The sequence below is a fragment of the Notothenia coriiceps genome, unplaced genomic scaffold (genome assembly GCF_000735185.1).
Source record: "Notothenia coriiceps isolate Sejong01 unplaced genomic scaffold, NC01 NC01_scaffold00024667, whole genome shotgun sequence".
Taxonomy (NCBI): Eukaryota; Metazoa; Chordata; class Actinopteri; order Perciformes; family Nototheniidae; genus Notothenia; species Notothenia coriiceps.
The window spans coordinates 2930382-2943313 of NW_011357368.1; the positions used below are offsets into that span (position 1 = coordinate 2930382).

The following is a 12932-nucleotide window of genomic DNA, read 5'->3' on the forward strand; positions in this document are numbered from 1 at the left end:
AATATTTAAAAAAAATCTATTCTTTTTCGCAACTTTCCGCATATTTTGCAACTTCCCGCAATTTCACCGCAGAAAATCACATAAAACCCCCGCATGTTTAAATCGCATAATCAATGATTTTTGCCCGCGTTTTTCTGGAGGGTCTAATCATTTGTTTCCATTATCATCAGAAACATATATATTCCATTGAACAGCGATTCATTTACGTGAGAAAAATAATCGACCTTCTGTGCTTTCACCTTAAATGCCGCGGAACATTTAGAGAAATAAAGATTTTGAAGGTTGATCCTAAAACAATAATGTAAAACACAAAGAACCTGACAAAGGTTTAAAAAAATAAAAGCCCCATTACAAAGTTTCCTGACCAGGTTCTGATCTTAAAAGTTGTGTCAACAAATATTTTCAAAGACTTTCCACCATTTATATTAAAAGGATAACAACGACTTTAAGTGTATTCAATGAAAAATACATGAGTTTGACCCCAGAAGGGAAGACAGACACTGAAGTGGACTTACTGTGTAAATCTGCCTGTGGTCAGATTGAGTGCATCTAGGTGCATCTGGGCCAATCGTAGACCAGGGAAAGTTAGGAATGCTCCAATCAGGGAGCAGAGCAGGGCCAGGATCAGCTTGAAGGTGAGTTTAGATATGGGACCCCTGTGAAAAAGAAAACGCATAGTGAGATACTACAGTCGTTTTAGGAGTCATAAAGAATTCGTGAAGGCAGAGAAAACAAAAAGGATACTATGAGAATACTGATGCTGTACTTACTGGGACTCCAAGCCCTGGTGCTGCAGGAACTCTAGAGCACTGTCGGAGAAGTTTGCAAAACCTAGAAATGAGGAAAACGTTAAAGAGTGACCAAAAAGCAAATAACATTCATTGTTAGCAACGAGAAAAAGCATTGAGGAGAGAACTAACCTGTTTCAAGACCAAACTCCAGGTAGTTTTCAGTGACAATGAGAATGGCCATGGCTTTGACAAAAAAGAAGAAAGCAAAAGTAATGCAGAGTGAGCGCTCGCCTCCTTCCTCCAGCTTGAAGTAATGGGCCGTTATAGAGAAAAGGGTCTTTCTGTAGGAGTTCAGAGTCAAGGGAAAAACATCTCCAGACACACACAAGCACATCAAGCAAACCCCAACTGCTTTGCTGATATGTTTGCAATGCCTTTTGCAGGTTCAAGGGAAATGTGTCGCAGCAAACAACCAATACAAAAGCTTCAGAGCACAGCGCCAAACATCTTTTCAACACCAAAAATGTGTCTCAGCTTCACAAAAGCACACTGTGCATTCTTACAGAACCCTTTGGACCCTGAAACCCTTAATTCTACACAAAACCTGCTACCCAGCCAGTGTGGGTACAGAACGTGAGGGACTTTGGCACCTATGCATGCGATCAAGGATGTCATCATTTTCACTCTGCCCCTGTCAACCTTGATCAGACAGCTGAGGACAGAGCGTGTTTTCTAAAGAGAACCGTTTGCCTCGGAGATGGAAGGTGCAACATTTCAGGCGACAGCATGCCAATTGTTCACTCCCTTTAGTCCATTATAGGAATGGTATTCGAACCAGCGGAGTCTCCCTTCCCTTCCCTTCCCCCCCCTTGTATTCAGCACTGTGAAGACAGCTGTACAAACACTCAAAAGGACGAGTTCAAGCCAGCATGGAGTTGAAAAAGAGGTTTTTGAGCCATCATGTGTTGGGCTTCAATTAATAAAACACAGAGCTTTCCTATCAACATTGGGCAAAGGTGAGGATGAATGAAGTCAAATGTATACATTCCAGTGAACTAGGGGGATAAGAGAGGTGCCATTAGATGCAGATACTTGACGACTGGCTGCTCCAGGGCTGTCGGAGAAGGTTAAGGCAGTCGAGACGGCAAGTGTTTTAAACATATCATCAGGGCTGAAATAGGAAAACTGAAATCAAGTGTCCCATTAACACTTATACTGAGCCAACACATTCCATCATCTTCATAGTGCAAGTCAATCTATTGCCCTGTCTTTGCCCCCCCCCCCCCCCAAAGCATATCAGTCTGTTGGGCTGTGAAAATTGGGCCTCCAATCTCCGACGTAGGCAGGAAATGACACACCATCTGACTGAGAGAGCGGGGGCCGGACCAAGAGCACTGGAAAGATTGATCCCTGTGGTTGGTGGCGAGGTTAATGCATAACATTTAACCGTTATTCAGTGTAGCAAAATAACAGGCAGCTGTGGAGGATAAAGGTGCTGGCTGTCGAGCCAGTAGGAGCTCGAGCGGTCATTTTATGATCCCTCTCAAACCGTGCTGCATCCACACAATCAAGCAGGAATGATTTGCTCTCTTATAGACAAAGACATGTTAACCTATGACATATATAGAATGTGGTGATGAATTGAAAATAAGGTAATTGTGAGAGCACGAAAGAGACTATAGACAATACTTCCACTGAAACCTCATGTTGCCAACCCCACCCACATAATGACATACATGTGTTACCAATTTAAAGAACATTGAAAACTAAATCACGAGATAGATGTAAGAGTCAGATAAAAAGTATGTTAAGAGTGACTGATGTAAGGATACAGGACAAAGGCTAGCACTAGCAGGCTCCAGACCACACTGATGTTCATCTCTCCCGAGGGCTGAGCCACGCAGTAGTACAGCTCTGTTATCAGATAGACCACAGTCGCCGCTACTGTGAAATCCACCAGCCACTGGAACTCTGGGAAGTAGTGCAACGCTGGGGGCAAAGAGAATTTACTTTCATCATAATATTCAATAATAAAATATATACAGGCCAGTTTATGCAAAAGTTAAAAAGAGTGTGTGATTTAAAAGTTGATATTAAACTGTGGAGACATTGGCCCTCTTAGATTTATACCTAACGTGTCGACTTCTGTGATGCATTTCGTCTCCAGCTGTAAATCTATGTCCTTGGGAACTGTTACTGGCTTATGGTCAATGTGACCATTGAACTTCCTAAAGCAGAAAGGAGAGAGCAGCAAAACAGAGAATAGGGTCAGTGTACCAGAAACAAGGACATTCAAATGTTAAAGCATTTTATTTGTGTATTCCTGTGAGGAAACAACAATTACGGTAAATTAATGTTTCCTATTATACAATGAAAAGAAGGAACACACATGTCTGCACCCAATGCGACTCTGGCTTACAACGCTAACATTTGGCAGAGTTGTAGTTATTCCTGTTGCTACTAATACTATTGGACTATTCCATGACCAAAGGGGGCAAAGCATAGGCTGTGCTCGATATCTAACAGCAGGCGAATGCAGAGCTGTTCTTTAGGCTTTAAGAGCTGTCTGGTGGCCTCCTCAGTTCTGGGCTTTGTTTGTTCACCCTGTGTGCGCTAGATTCAAGGGACAATACCACAGTAAGAATCTAGGGCCAAACATGCCCTGGACAGAGTTCATCTGTGAGGCACCTGACAGGAGAAAAGGGGCTCAGCTTCACCCCTGACTGAGGGAGTCGGGCGTTAAACAAAGGGAACCGAGCGGCATGGCACGAGCTGGCAAACGGACAGTTGTCCCATCTTTTCCTTGAAGGGATTACTGAGCATGTGGTGTTAGAGAGCCTTGCTGTACCTCATACAGGGCCGGAGAAAAGACTGTGCCCGAGTTAGAAGCTGGACACGGTGAGGAACAGTGAGGATTAACTCTCAGTTGTGACTTCAATTTAAATTCATATTTAAAAAGGATAGTACAAAGAAAACACTACTTAATTTATGTGTTCAACATATGGTTCAACTTCCACCTGCAGCCCGAAAAATGGAATAATATTGTTTTTTGAATTGCAAAAGTAGCCTTGATGGGAAATGATATGCCAGAATCAAAGCTTGACATCTGACCACTTTGAAGATATAATGCTGTTTAGAACACTTTGATTTCAGAGAAGATGCAATCCTTTTAAAGTGTCAGCCCCTAAAATAGCCTAATAGTAATGGCTCCAAAAAACAGAACCAACTTTCCTCACATCCGCCAGACAGGGCCACTTCTAAGCCCGGTTGCTCTGAGCCTCGATGAAGAGCCATAAAGGAACAAAAACAGACTTCGGTCTCCTTACTTCAAACAGGCCTTAAATGAGCCACATAAACACATCAGCTTCATCTGTTTGCCGACAGGCCTGTGGTCTCCATCCATCTCAAATGTCTGCTTCTCATCTTTTCATGCCTCTCTGATGACAGGGGTGTCTTTCGTACCTCCTCTGTGCCACTGCATTTCCCCAGCCCCAAAACAATAGCCCTTCTTCATTCCGGCCCCCGTTCCCCCCCCCCCCCCTACCTACCTTCTTTCATTCTTCAGTCCTTTTTGTTTCCCAGCTAAGCTCCTCAAACTCATCTTCCGTAGGGTGCCTGATACCACCGCAAGACTGTGAACAAAGGGACAAGCAGAGGGATGAGGAATCCAGGCTCCGACATGGACAGAGAAAGAAAAGGGACAAAATAAAGCAGATATTTTTGAATAAAACAAAACACACACACTGAACATACCAAAGCAATTTTTTTAAATCAAAACATTCCATTTAAAACATATCTACCCAATGGTTGCTTGGCATGGAAATAGTAAGTAATTAAAAACTTTTAAGCAAAAATGTATAATGCTTTGTGTGCTAACTGGAGTGGAGTTCAATTCTTAACATTTAAACTTTACACTCAAACATTAAAGCAATAATATAATTGAAAGATGCTCTTGAAAGCACTTAAAGGTCCCCCTACTATACTGTTTTTCATTAATATATATTATAGGTCACAGATATATACAGAACATGCCTCTGATTGGCTGAAATACCAAACAGATCATTGTCGCATCCCATAATCCCCTCTGTTTCAGCCCCGTTTCAAAAATGCTGATTCTGGGTCTGTTACTTTAGATGAAAATAAGGAGCCACTCCCCACACCCCTCTGAGAGATAATTGGTTAAAAATAACACAATGGTGCTCTAGGAGGAGATTCAGGTGATAAGGTGCAAAACATAAAGTGGCCAAAATCTGATCAGCTCATTTTCAGACAGGTTTTTATATAAATGGATCAGGACAAAAAGTGAGCAAATCTTTTTCCTGAACCTTTCAGAATCTCTTTACACAGAGGGGACACATGTTTATGTAGAAAAGACATGAACAGGTGGATTTTGCACAATAGGTCCCTTCTCATAGCCTTAATGTGTGATAGCTCTAAGCTTTATGATTAACTCCCGAACACACAGACACAAAACTGATTTGTATCAGAACTCCACTTTATATCATCAAAACACATCTTAAAAGCGTGTGTGTGTGTGTGTGTGAGGCTTAACCACAGCAAGGTTATCTGTCCTTAAGCTTGAAATGTGAGCTCATTTAAGAGCGTCCATATGAAGACATTTCAGGCTCCTTGCTTGACTTTGTTTAGAAACCTTCTTGTCAGAGCATCTTAAGAAGCACTCTGCGTGGCAGAAGAGGAGAGAAGGAGCACAGCTTGTTCATCCCTTTGAACATTTATTTATTATGGAAAAATTAATAACTAAATATTCTGGGGGGCCACTCTGGGCTTTAGGCCTAGGACAAAAGTTTTCAGAAAATGTTTCGAAATTGCCCTGAAAAGTGAAAAATAATTAATTATTAAATGTGTTCCAAAAAGTTGTTTACTGAGAAAACATGTGGCACTAATTAGAGGAAATGAGGCCGGCACTTTTATTTTTATGCACCACCCTCTCGGGTCCTCCCAATATTTTGATACCCTTTGGTCTTCGCGGTATCATTTGATGACTCTTTTTTTTCTTCTATATAAACCGTTCTGAACGCTGCCGTCCGAGTAAACATTTTCACTCCCATTGTTCAGGACTCTGAAATAAACTTCTTAGAGGTAAATTGAAGAAATTAAACTGTAGCATTTAAAGAAAGTGAAACAGCATGTACAGGATCCTGCCTTACCTGCCACTGCAGAGTAGCCATCTTGCGAAGGAATAATGAGGTATGATTTTCTGAATTACACTGGCCATTACCATGGTAACCACCAGCTGCACACCGATCACACCCTGTGGAAAAAGGAAGGGGGTTTAAAATCACATTTAAATAGTAATTGTGCATGACATAAAGCAGCTACACATATGAAATACAGCTTTATATGGACTTAAAGGCTACACCATATTTTCCAAATGCAATAAGATTTTTAAAATGTTATTACCAATCTTAAAATGATGATGAAGTCATAGCATCTCTTATCATCTAGCAACAAAATCTAACTGTAAATGCATGTGATATTAGAAAATAATCTTGACCATGACCGCTGGCCTTTTCTACATCTTGACTATCATAAGTTCCAAAAACAAACAAAAAGGTAAAGAAAAGGTAGATTACGATGAAATGGGATAAGCATATTCACGGTCCCCAGGTTTTGTATGCTTTTGGCAAGACTGCATGGCTATTTTCTCTAGATGAAGTGTTTGATTTATAATGTGGCCAAAAGCAAAGCCTTAGCTGGACGGTAAACCCTTGAACATGAAACACCACAGCATGTTTTCTTTGTAAACACTGTAAAAGGGAAAGCTGTGGAAAGATTTGACTCAACAACCTTGATAAGGATTCAAAGCTCAAACCCAGAATGACCTTCATTTCAATATGAACAGAGATTGGGAGTGCGCTCTGTAGAACCAGGAGATACACACTTATTATTCAGACACACCAAGAAGAGGAAGAAGGCCGTTAGATGCCCCAAAACACTTTATATTACTACTTTCCTATTTTACTGAATGCCACCATGTGTTTAGGTTGTAGTATAAAAAGACCTAACTTTAAAAAGACCCCAATAGCTGTCAAACCAAAAAGAAAAGCCATGGCTACCTTTGAGGCTACCAACATGCTTACATATCATCCCAACATCCGTCCCTGAGTGCCCTAACATGATTTTCAAGTGACTAGCAGATGTCCCTAACCACAGCTCTCATGTGACATCATGGTGAGCAACATGATATGTTTAAGTGTCTGGGGCTTCCTAACACTAACTAAAGACACCTCTTCTCACATGATTAGTGAAACAGTTGAAGTGATGACCTTGTATTGGCTGACATGATTAGGTGTAAGGTTGCAGCAGGCCATTGCAAATTTGAAATAAGTAGGAATGTTTAAAAAAAAAGAAGAAAAAAAGAGGCACATTTATTTCAATTAGTTATTTTGTATCAGAAATATACAGTACCATGATAGTTATGGTTAATGCAATTTTAATTATAGGTGTTAAGAGATTAATATCACCCCCTCCCCTAACTTTGACTCAAAAGCAAAACTACATTACGTTGTCATATGTACCTCAACACAAGAAAATGTAAGGGTTACTTTTACAAAACATAATCACAATGTTGAGTTAAAAAGGCATTTCATAGTTTACTCACCATTACAAGGTATCGTAGTTTGACTACATTTAGTGGTGTAAAATACAATGTTCACAAAAAGACTCCAACATCTGTCACAATGACAGCCTCCATGTGCCCAGGAGAAAGAACAGCCTGCGCTCCTTTGGTAGAAACCCAAAGATTTAGCAACATAAGGAGCTCAATATCAACCCAGCACACTAAGATCAATATTCACTTAGGCTTAAGAGGCCAGAATCATTCCCATCATGCAGCAGTAATATCCTTTCACTGCAGGTAAGGTCTGCGGGTTTGCCTATCTTTTTGGGCAATCGGTAGGAATCATTGATATCTGTGCCTACACACTCTTGACCAGTGAGAGAACCAATTACCTAACTAATCCCCAATAAAAATAGTTCTTTCCAACATAATAATCTTATATCTCTTTGAGCACCTAGGCAGGGAAACTACCCTTGCAAACTCATACCATAAATAAAGCAAACCGCCCTGTAGATTTCTTTGTTTACTCAACATGATGTTTGTTTACACATCAATAATATTAGTGTAAACAAAACTCCCTCCCCTTTCTCAACTTTACTCAATAGTACAGCCTACATTCACCCAATAAGGGCAATTCAGAATGCTATTTTCCTCTCGCCTAAGCTGCACTTTTGTGGATTCGAGAATAATTGAAATAAGTTTATCATAGAATGGAAAATTGATTCAGTACATCATCCAAACAGACTCTGCTAACATACTGATTCTGAAAAGGTGTCTTCTGGGTCAGTCTGTCATCATGTGTGAGCTGTGACTTTTAGTGATATTATCACCATTCTCTAGTTTTAGTATCTAAAGCTTTAATAGAGTTTTGCACTGGGCAACCATGCTTTACAGCATATTTTTTTAAATATATAATTAAACTTAATCTTGTACTATTATACAAATAAATTGGGTTTTTATGGCTACACTGCATGTAGTTGGACATATTAACCTAACCCCATACACATATCTGCTTTGATTATACCCGTCTGATTAGCAACAATAATGTATACACAATAATGAAATAAAAACTATAATGAACAACCCTGGGCATGATGTTAGTAAATGTCTTTCTAAATGATGGTTAACCCTATGTCAGACTGCTGTTGGTGTAGACTAGAGGGAGGAAGGAAATGACAACTAACAGGACAGGGGCTGAGTCTGGACTCTGCACTAGACCTATATGTTGGATTGGTCATGGGGATCCCCAGTCACCCAGCATGTGGTAAGCTCCAAAGTCTGAAGTCAATACCTCGTTTGGAGTCCCAGAGAGGAGTGTGGGTGCCATTAAAAATTGTCCTCGCTAAGATGTGATGCGTGTCCAAACCCAACCTTTCTGACGCAATACATTCTCCATGTGAGGGATGGTCATGATATATAGGTCAAAAGTAAACTGCCTTAGTTTGGTGGATGCTGACCACTCTCTGTGGGGACCCTGCAAGGATCTCTGGCCTGGGGGGAATTGAGCCAGCATGGACTCTCTTATCTTTCCATACCGCTTGACCCCCTCCACACAACAACTAAATTAAGTCTGTAGGGGGTAAGACGAGGGAGCTGCAGTGATAACAACCACCCATAAGAGCTCCAACACCTCACTACTATTTTGGCAATGAAACTAACTTTGAAGGAGCAAAACCGCTTATGCTTCCCTAGTTTCATTTATCTCAATGTATTTATATTTCTTGGAAAACTTTTCAACTATTAAGTATTTGACATCTAAGGTTACGCTTTCCAATAGACATACTGCAGCTTTGGTTAAAGATGGGACATAATGTATATCGGAATAGGCCTAATATTAATTCTGGAGTAAGTAAGACTGGAGGAAATCCTGGATGTTTACTATTTCTAGGATATACTGCGATTCGTTTTTTTCACCCCATCCCCTTGTAATACAGTATACCTTGGAGGTGTTACAATACATTGGAAATATTCAGATTATCTTTGTTTTTCTACCAGCTTCCTTTCAAGAATGAATGACTACCTGTGTTGTGAATATAGTCCTGTCCTAGCTGCTGTAACAGACGAGCATATTGTGGACATTCTGATTATATGATATGAAGAACACTAGAAATGTACTCATCAACATAGTCATACCAACAACAAAAAAACAAGAAAACCAAGAGGGTTGTTTTGGAGCTCCAATAATTGTGAACTCATCCCATGTTACTGTTATTGTTATATGTATTGCTAACTGTTTGAGATTCAAGATACAACATGTGTTTTGGGGGGAAATGTTGGATTATTGGGTGCTAGAACAAATTCATACCATAATGAATGCCATTATAAATCTCCCTTCATTGACTTTTGGAAGAACAAACAAGTTTACGCTGTAAACATTTTCCTGACAGGTTTTTAGAAACCCTTGAAATAAAATTGGAAATAACTATCAAGAGTACTCGACCAAATTTCATGAAATTACAAATAAAAGAGACCAAATGAGACTCAGATCTGGTCGAAACATCCGGAGGTCAAACTGCGCAGGTCAGGCAGGTGAACTTTCCCTAAGGTATCTTGCTACCGGCTTAGTTGCAACGTTATGCTAACCGCTTGTTGTATGATTTATACCGATTACTTGTCTTCAATATGTACCCTGAAACACAACCCAACACCAGTACACCCAGACATTGTATGTGAGTGAAAAACGATTGAAACAGCCACCGATATGAACTATTAACATCTGGATTGCAGTCAACGGTCCCTTTGAGCTAATGCTAGCTAAACCGCTACACTGACTAGCCGGCTACATGCACTTGCTCTGGTTAGCAAGCTAAGCTAACAGTACACTGCAATCGCAAGAACAAATAGAATGAAAACGTCAATCAGTCAGCAAAGTCTAAATAGTAAGTAATCTGCATTACAACCGGTGTGAGTAAAATGCCTCCATCAGTGCAATGCGACAATAAAGAGAAACCGTTGCGTGCAGGTGCTCGCTGTTACACTCACCATGTTGATGCAGTGCAGCTGAAACTGACTCTACCCCGACAACACTGAGCTCCCCGAGTCGGAAATCAAGTGGCGAGGAGCACATAAGCCCTTCTTACGATGGTTATGCACAAACTGAAGGGGGTTCTCATTCAAATTGTCACCGTATCCTCGCAGACTTGGGTTACATCGTCCAAAATCAATGGATTCAACCTCCTCTCCCAAGTATTTTCAACTGCAGTAGAGGTCACGCTAGAACTCTGGGTAAACCGGTGTCTTCCTATATGCCTGAGCAAAAAGAGTAAAATAAGAGGATTTAATTATTCAATTCACAACGGATTAAAAATAAAACTGTTGCTATAAATTATATTGAACGAAGTTTTGTGTCTTACAATTCAAAATGTGTTTTAAAAATGTACATGGAGATTGTCATTTTGATTAGGATTGGACAGGAGCTCTATAAGTATGCTTTAGGACCTCCGCAACCGGAAGAGAGCAAAGAGACACCACCACACATGACATATCAGTTCAATTGGTACTTACATCCATGATCAGTATCTACAACATCAGACAGTATACTTATAGAGTCATGGCATCAGATGCCTGCAGTCCCGACGCAGTACCTCGACGAATAGGCTTTGACTTCATTGATTTACCTCGGAATGGGATTATTGATAGTATGCATTGTACTTTGCGGCTGTATGCATCAATAAGTAAAATATCTAGGTCTGTTGGCTGTCTATTCACTTAATCAAGGTGACTTTTAAAGGCGGCTACTTTGACATGTTTAAAGTTATTAACTGTGAAGCAATTCTGCGTATCACGCCAGAGGCCTTTCAGAAAGATTGAAATTCATCACATGTATTTTAAAGCCTGTAGTCTCAAACATCCAACAGAAGGAACACATAGGTTGGTTTTTGTGGTTGTATTTTAACATCAATGATAACAGTGCTTGGCAGTTAGTGCGCCGTTTTAATCACTTGACATCTGATATGGAATCCTAATGATGCCCAAGGTTACTCTGTTTTGATAAGCGGTGACTTATTCATGGGATGATTAGGAGCCAAATGTGCAATCCCTCTTAGTGAGCGAAAGATGAAAACTCAGTAGAATTAGCAGTTGTAGTTTATGGAGCGTTCACCTTTTGCCATACTTCAACGTTTTTCTCCAGTGGTCTGGAAATTACATAATTATTATTATTATATACTTGATCTTAAAGTGTGTTTCGCAAGATATGGCCACTTGCATTTGCATAAAAAAAAAATATTGTAAATATGGGGTTCTGCTAAAGTTTTAAAGGTCCCATGTCATGGCTTTCCGGTTATTACCCATCCCCTTGTGTGTTATGAAGGTTTGTATGCATGTAAACGGTCTGCAAAGTCACAAACCCTCAAAGAACACCCTGTAGTGAGTAAAACTCTAACACAGAAAATACTGTCTATGCTGCCCCAGAAGACCTCGTGGAGATTTCTCTTTTTCTTCCTGGGTACAGTGACGTGCCCATACCCAAATGGACCCATTGATCAAAATTGACCAATCCGTGGAGCCATTACGTTAAATCCGTGGATTGGTCCAAATGGATCAATCCATCCGCTGACTTCCTCACACACACACACACACACACACACACACACACACACACACACACACACACACACACACACACACACACACACACACTGCAGGAGTGTGTTACCACACTGTCTCAATCTACTCTCTTGCACATTTTCCTCTCTAAAAAAATGCAAATTCTGCCCTGAGGCCTGGAAGGTGTCATTATAAAGATAACTGTTTACTAATGATTATGTCAGCAATGAATATAAAGCAATGAGTTGATTCACCTGAACATATATGTACTTTAATTGATTTTTTTTTTTTTAAATCCAGACATAAATTCAGTTTGATTCTGAAACAGTATGACGTCTTACAAAAGTGGCTCTAGAGGAACACTGGCAATGTGTTATTTCAGTATCTGGGTTATTCCATACATTTCACACTGATTTATTTTTCATTTATAATTGAAGGGAGTCTCATACTGTACATTCTCCTCGTTGCGTTCCATATCACACTCAGCACTATTACTGCTGCTGTTTGAACTCTATTCTCTCTGGAGCTTGTGTCTTTTTTTTCTTTTCTTATCCAGTGTTGTCTGTTCTTTTTAGTCAGGCTTGTTATTTTTAGATGAAACATAATAGCCAGAATCTTCAGTTACTGTGAGAGTTTCACACTTCTTCCTAATGTTTAATCCATATGACATCTCCTCCGTGCCTACTGGTTTCTTTGAGTTTCAACTCACAAGCCTTACAATATAAATAAAGATGATGAGAATGTTACAGTAAAAATCTCAGCCTAGTCAATCAAATAGACTCATTGTTCAATGTCACGATTCATTTTTAATGGCAGCGCTTTTTGTGTGCGAGTGCTGGTTAGCATTATACATCGTTTCCTTCTTTTATTAATCAAACAACAGTTTGAAATGTTTGTCACTGATCTCAGCAGTATACCTCGAAGCAGAGGAGGAAAGTGGAACAAAAATCCATTTCAACCCGTCGCCAGTAAGACTGAAAATGGATCAGAATGTAATTCTCTTTGGTGCAGCGCCGACTTCTCCATTCTGTGTAATCTACAAGGATGCAAATTACAATGCAAATGCAAATACT

At 40.1% G+C, this 12932-nt stretch overlaps 1 protein-coding gene across 1 annotated transcript in view; it reads right to left on the reverse strand.

Annotated features, from left to right (window-relative positions):
* Positions 1–10507, reverse strand: part of tmem161b (transmembrane protein 161B) — a 17650-nt gene extending 7143 nt beyond the window's left edge. The window contains exons 1-8 of the mRNA XM_010782441.1: positions 10294–10507; positions 5900–6003; positions 4280–4363; positions 2862–2959; positions 2564–2720; positions 921–1072; positions 771–831; positions 516–656 (exon numbers count right to left, since the gene is read on the reverse strand). Of these exons, the coding sequence (XP_010780743.1) occupies positions 516–656; positions 771–831; positions 921–1072; positions 2564–2720; positions 2862–2959; positions 4280–4363; positions 5900–6003; positions 10294–10296 (800 nt within the window). The 5' untranslated portion in view covers positions 10297–10507. The remainder of the gene's footprint in view (positions 1–515; positions 657–770; positions 832–920; positions 1073–2563; positions 2721–2861; positions 2960–4279; positions 4364–5899; positions 6004–10293) is intronic.
* Between the last annotated feature and the right edge of the window lie 2425 nt (positions 10508–12932).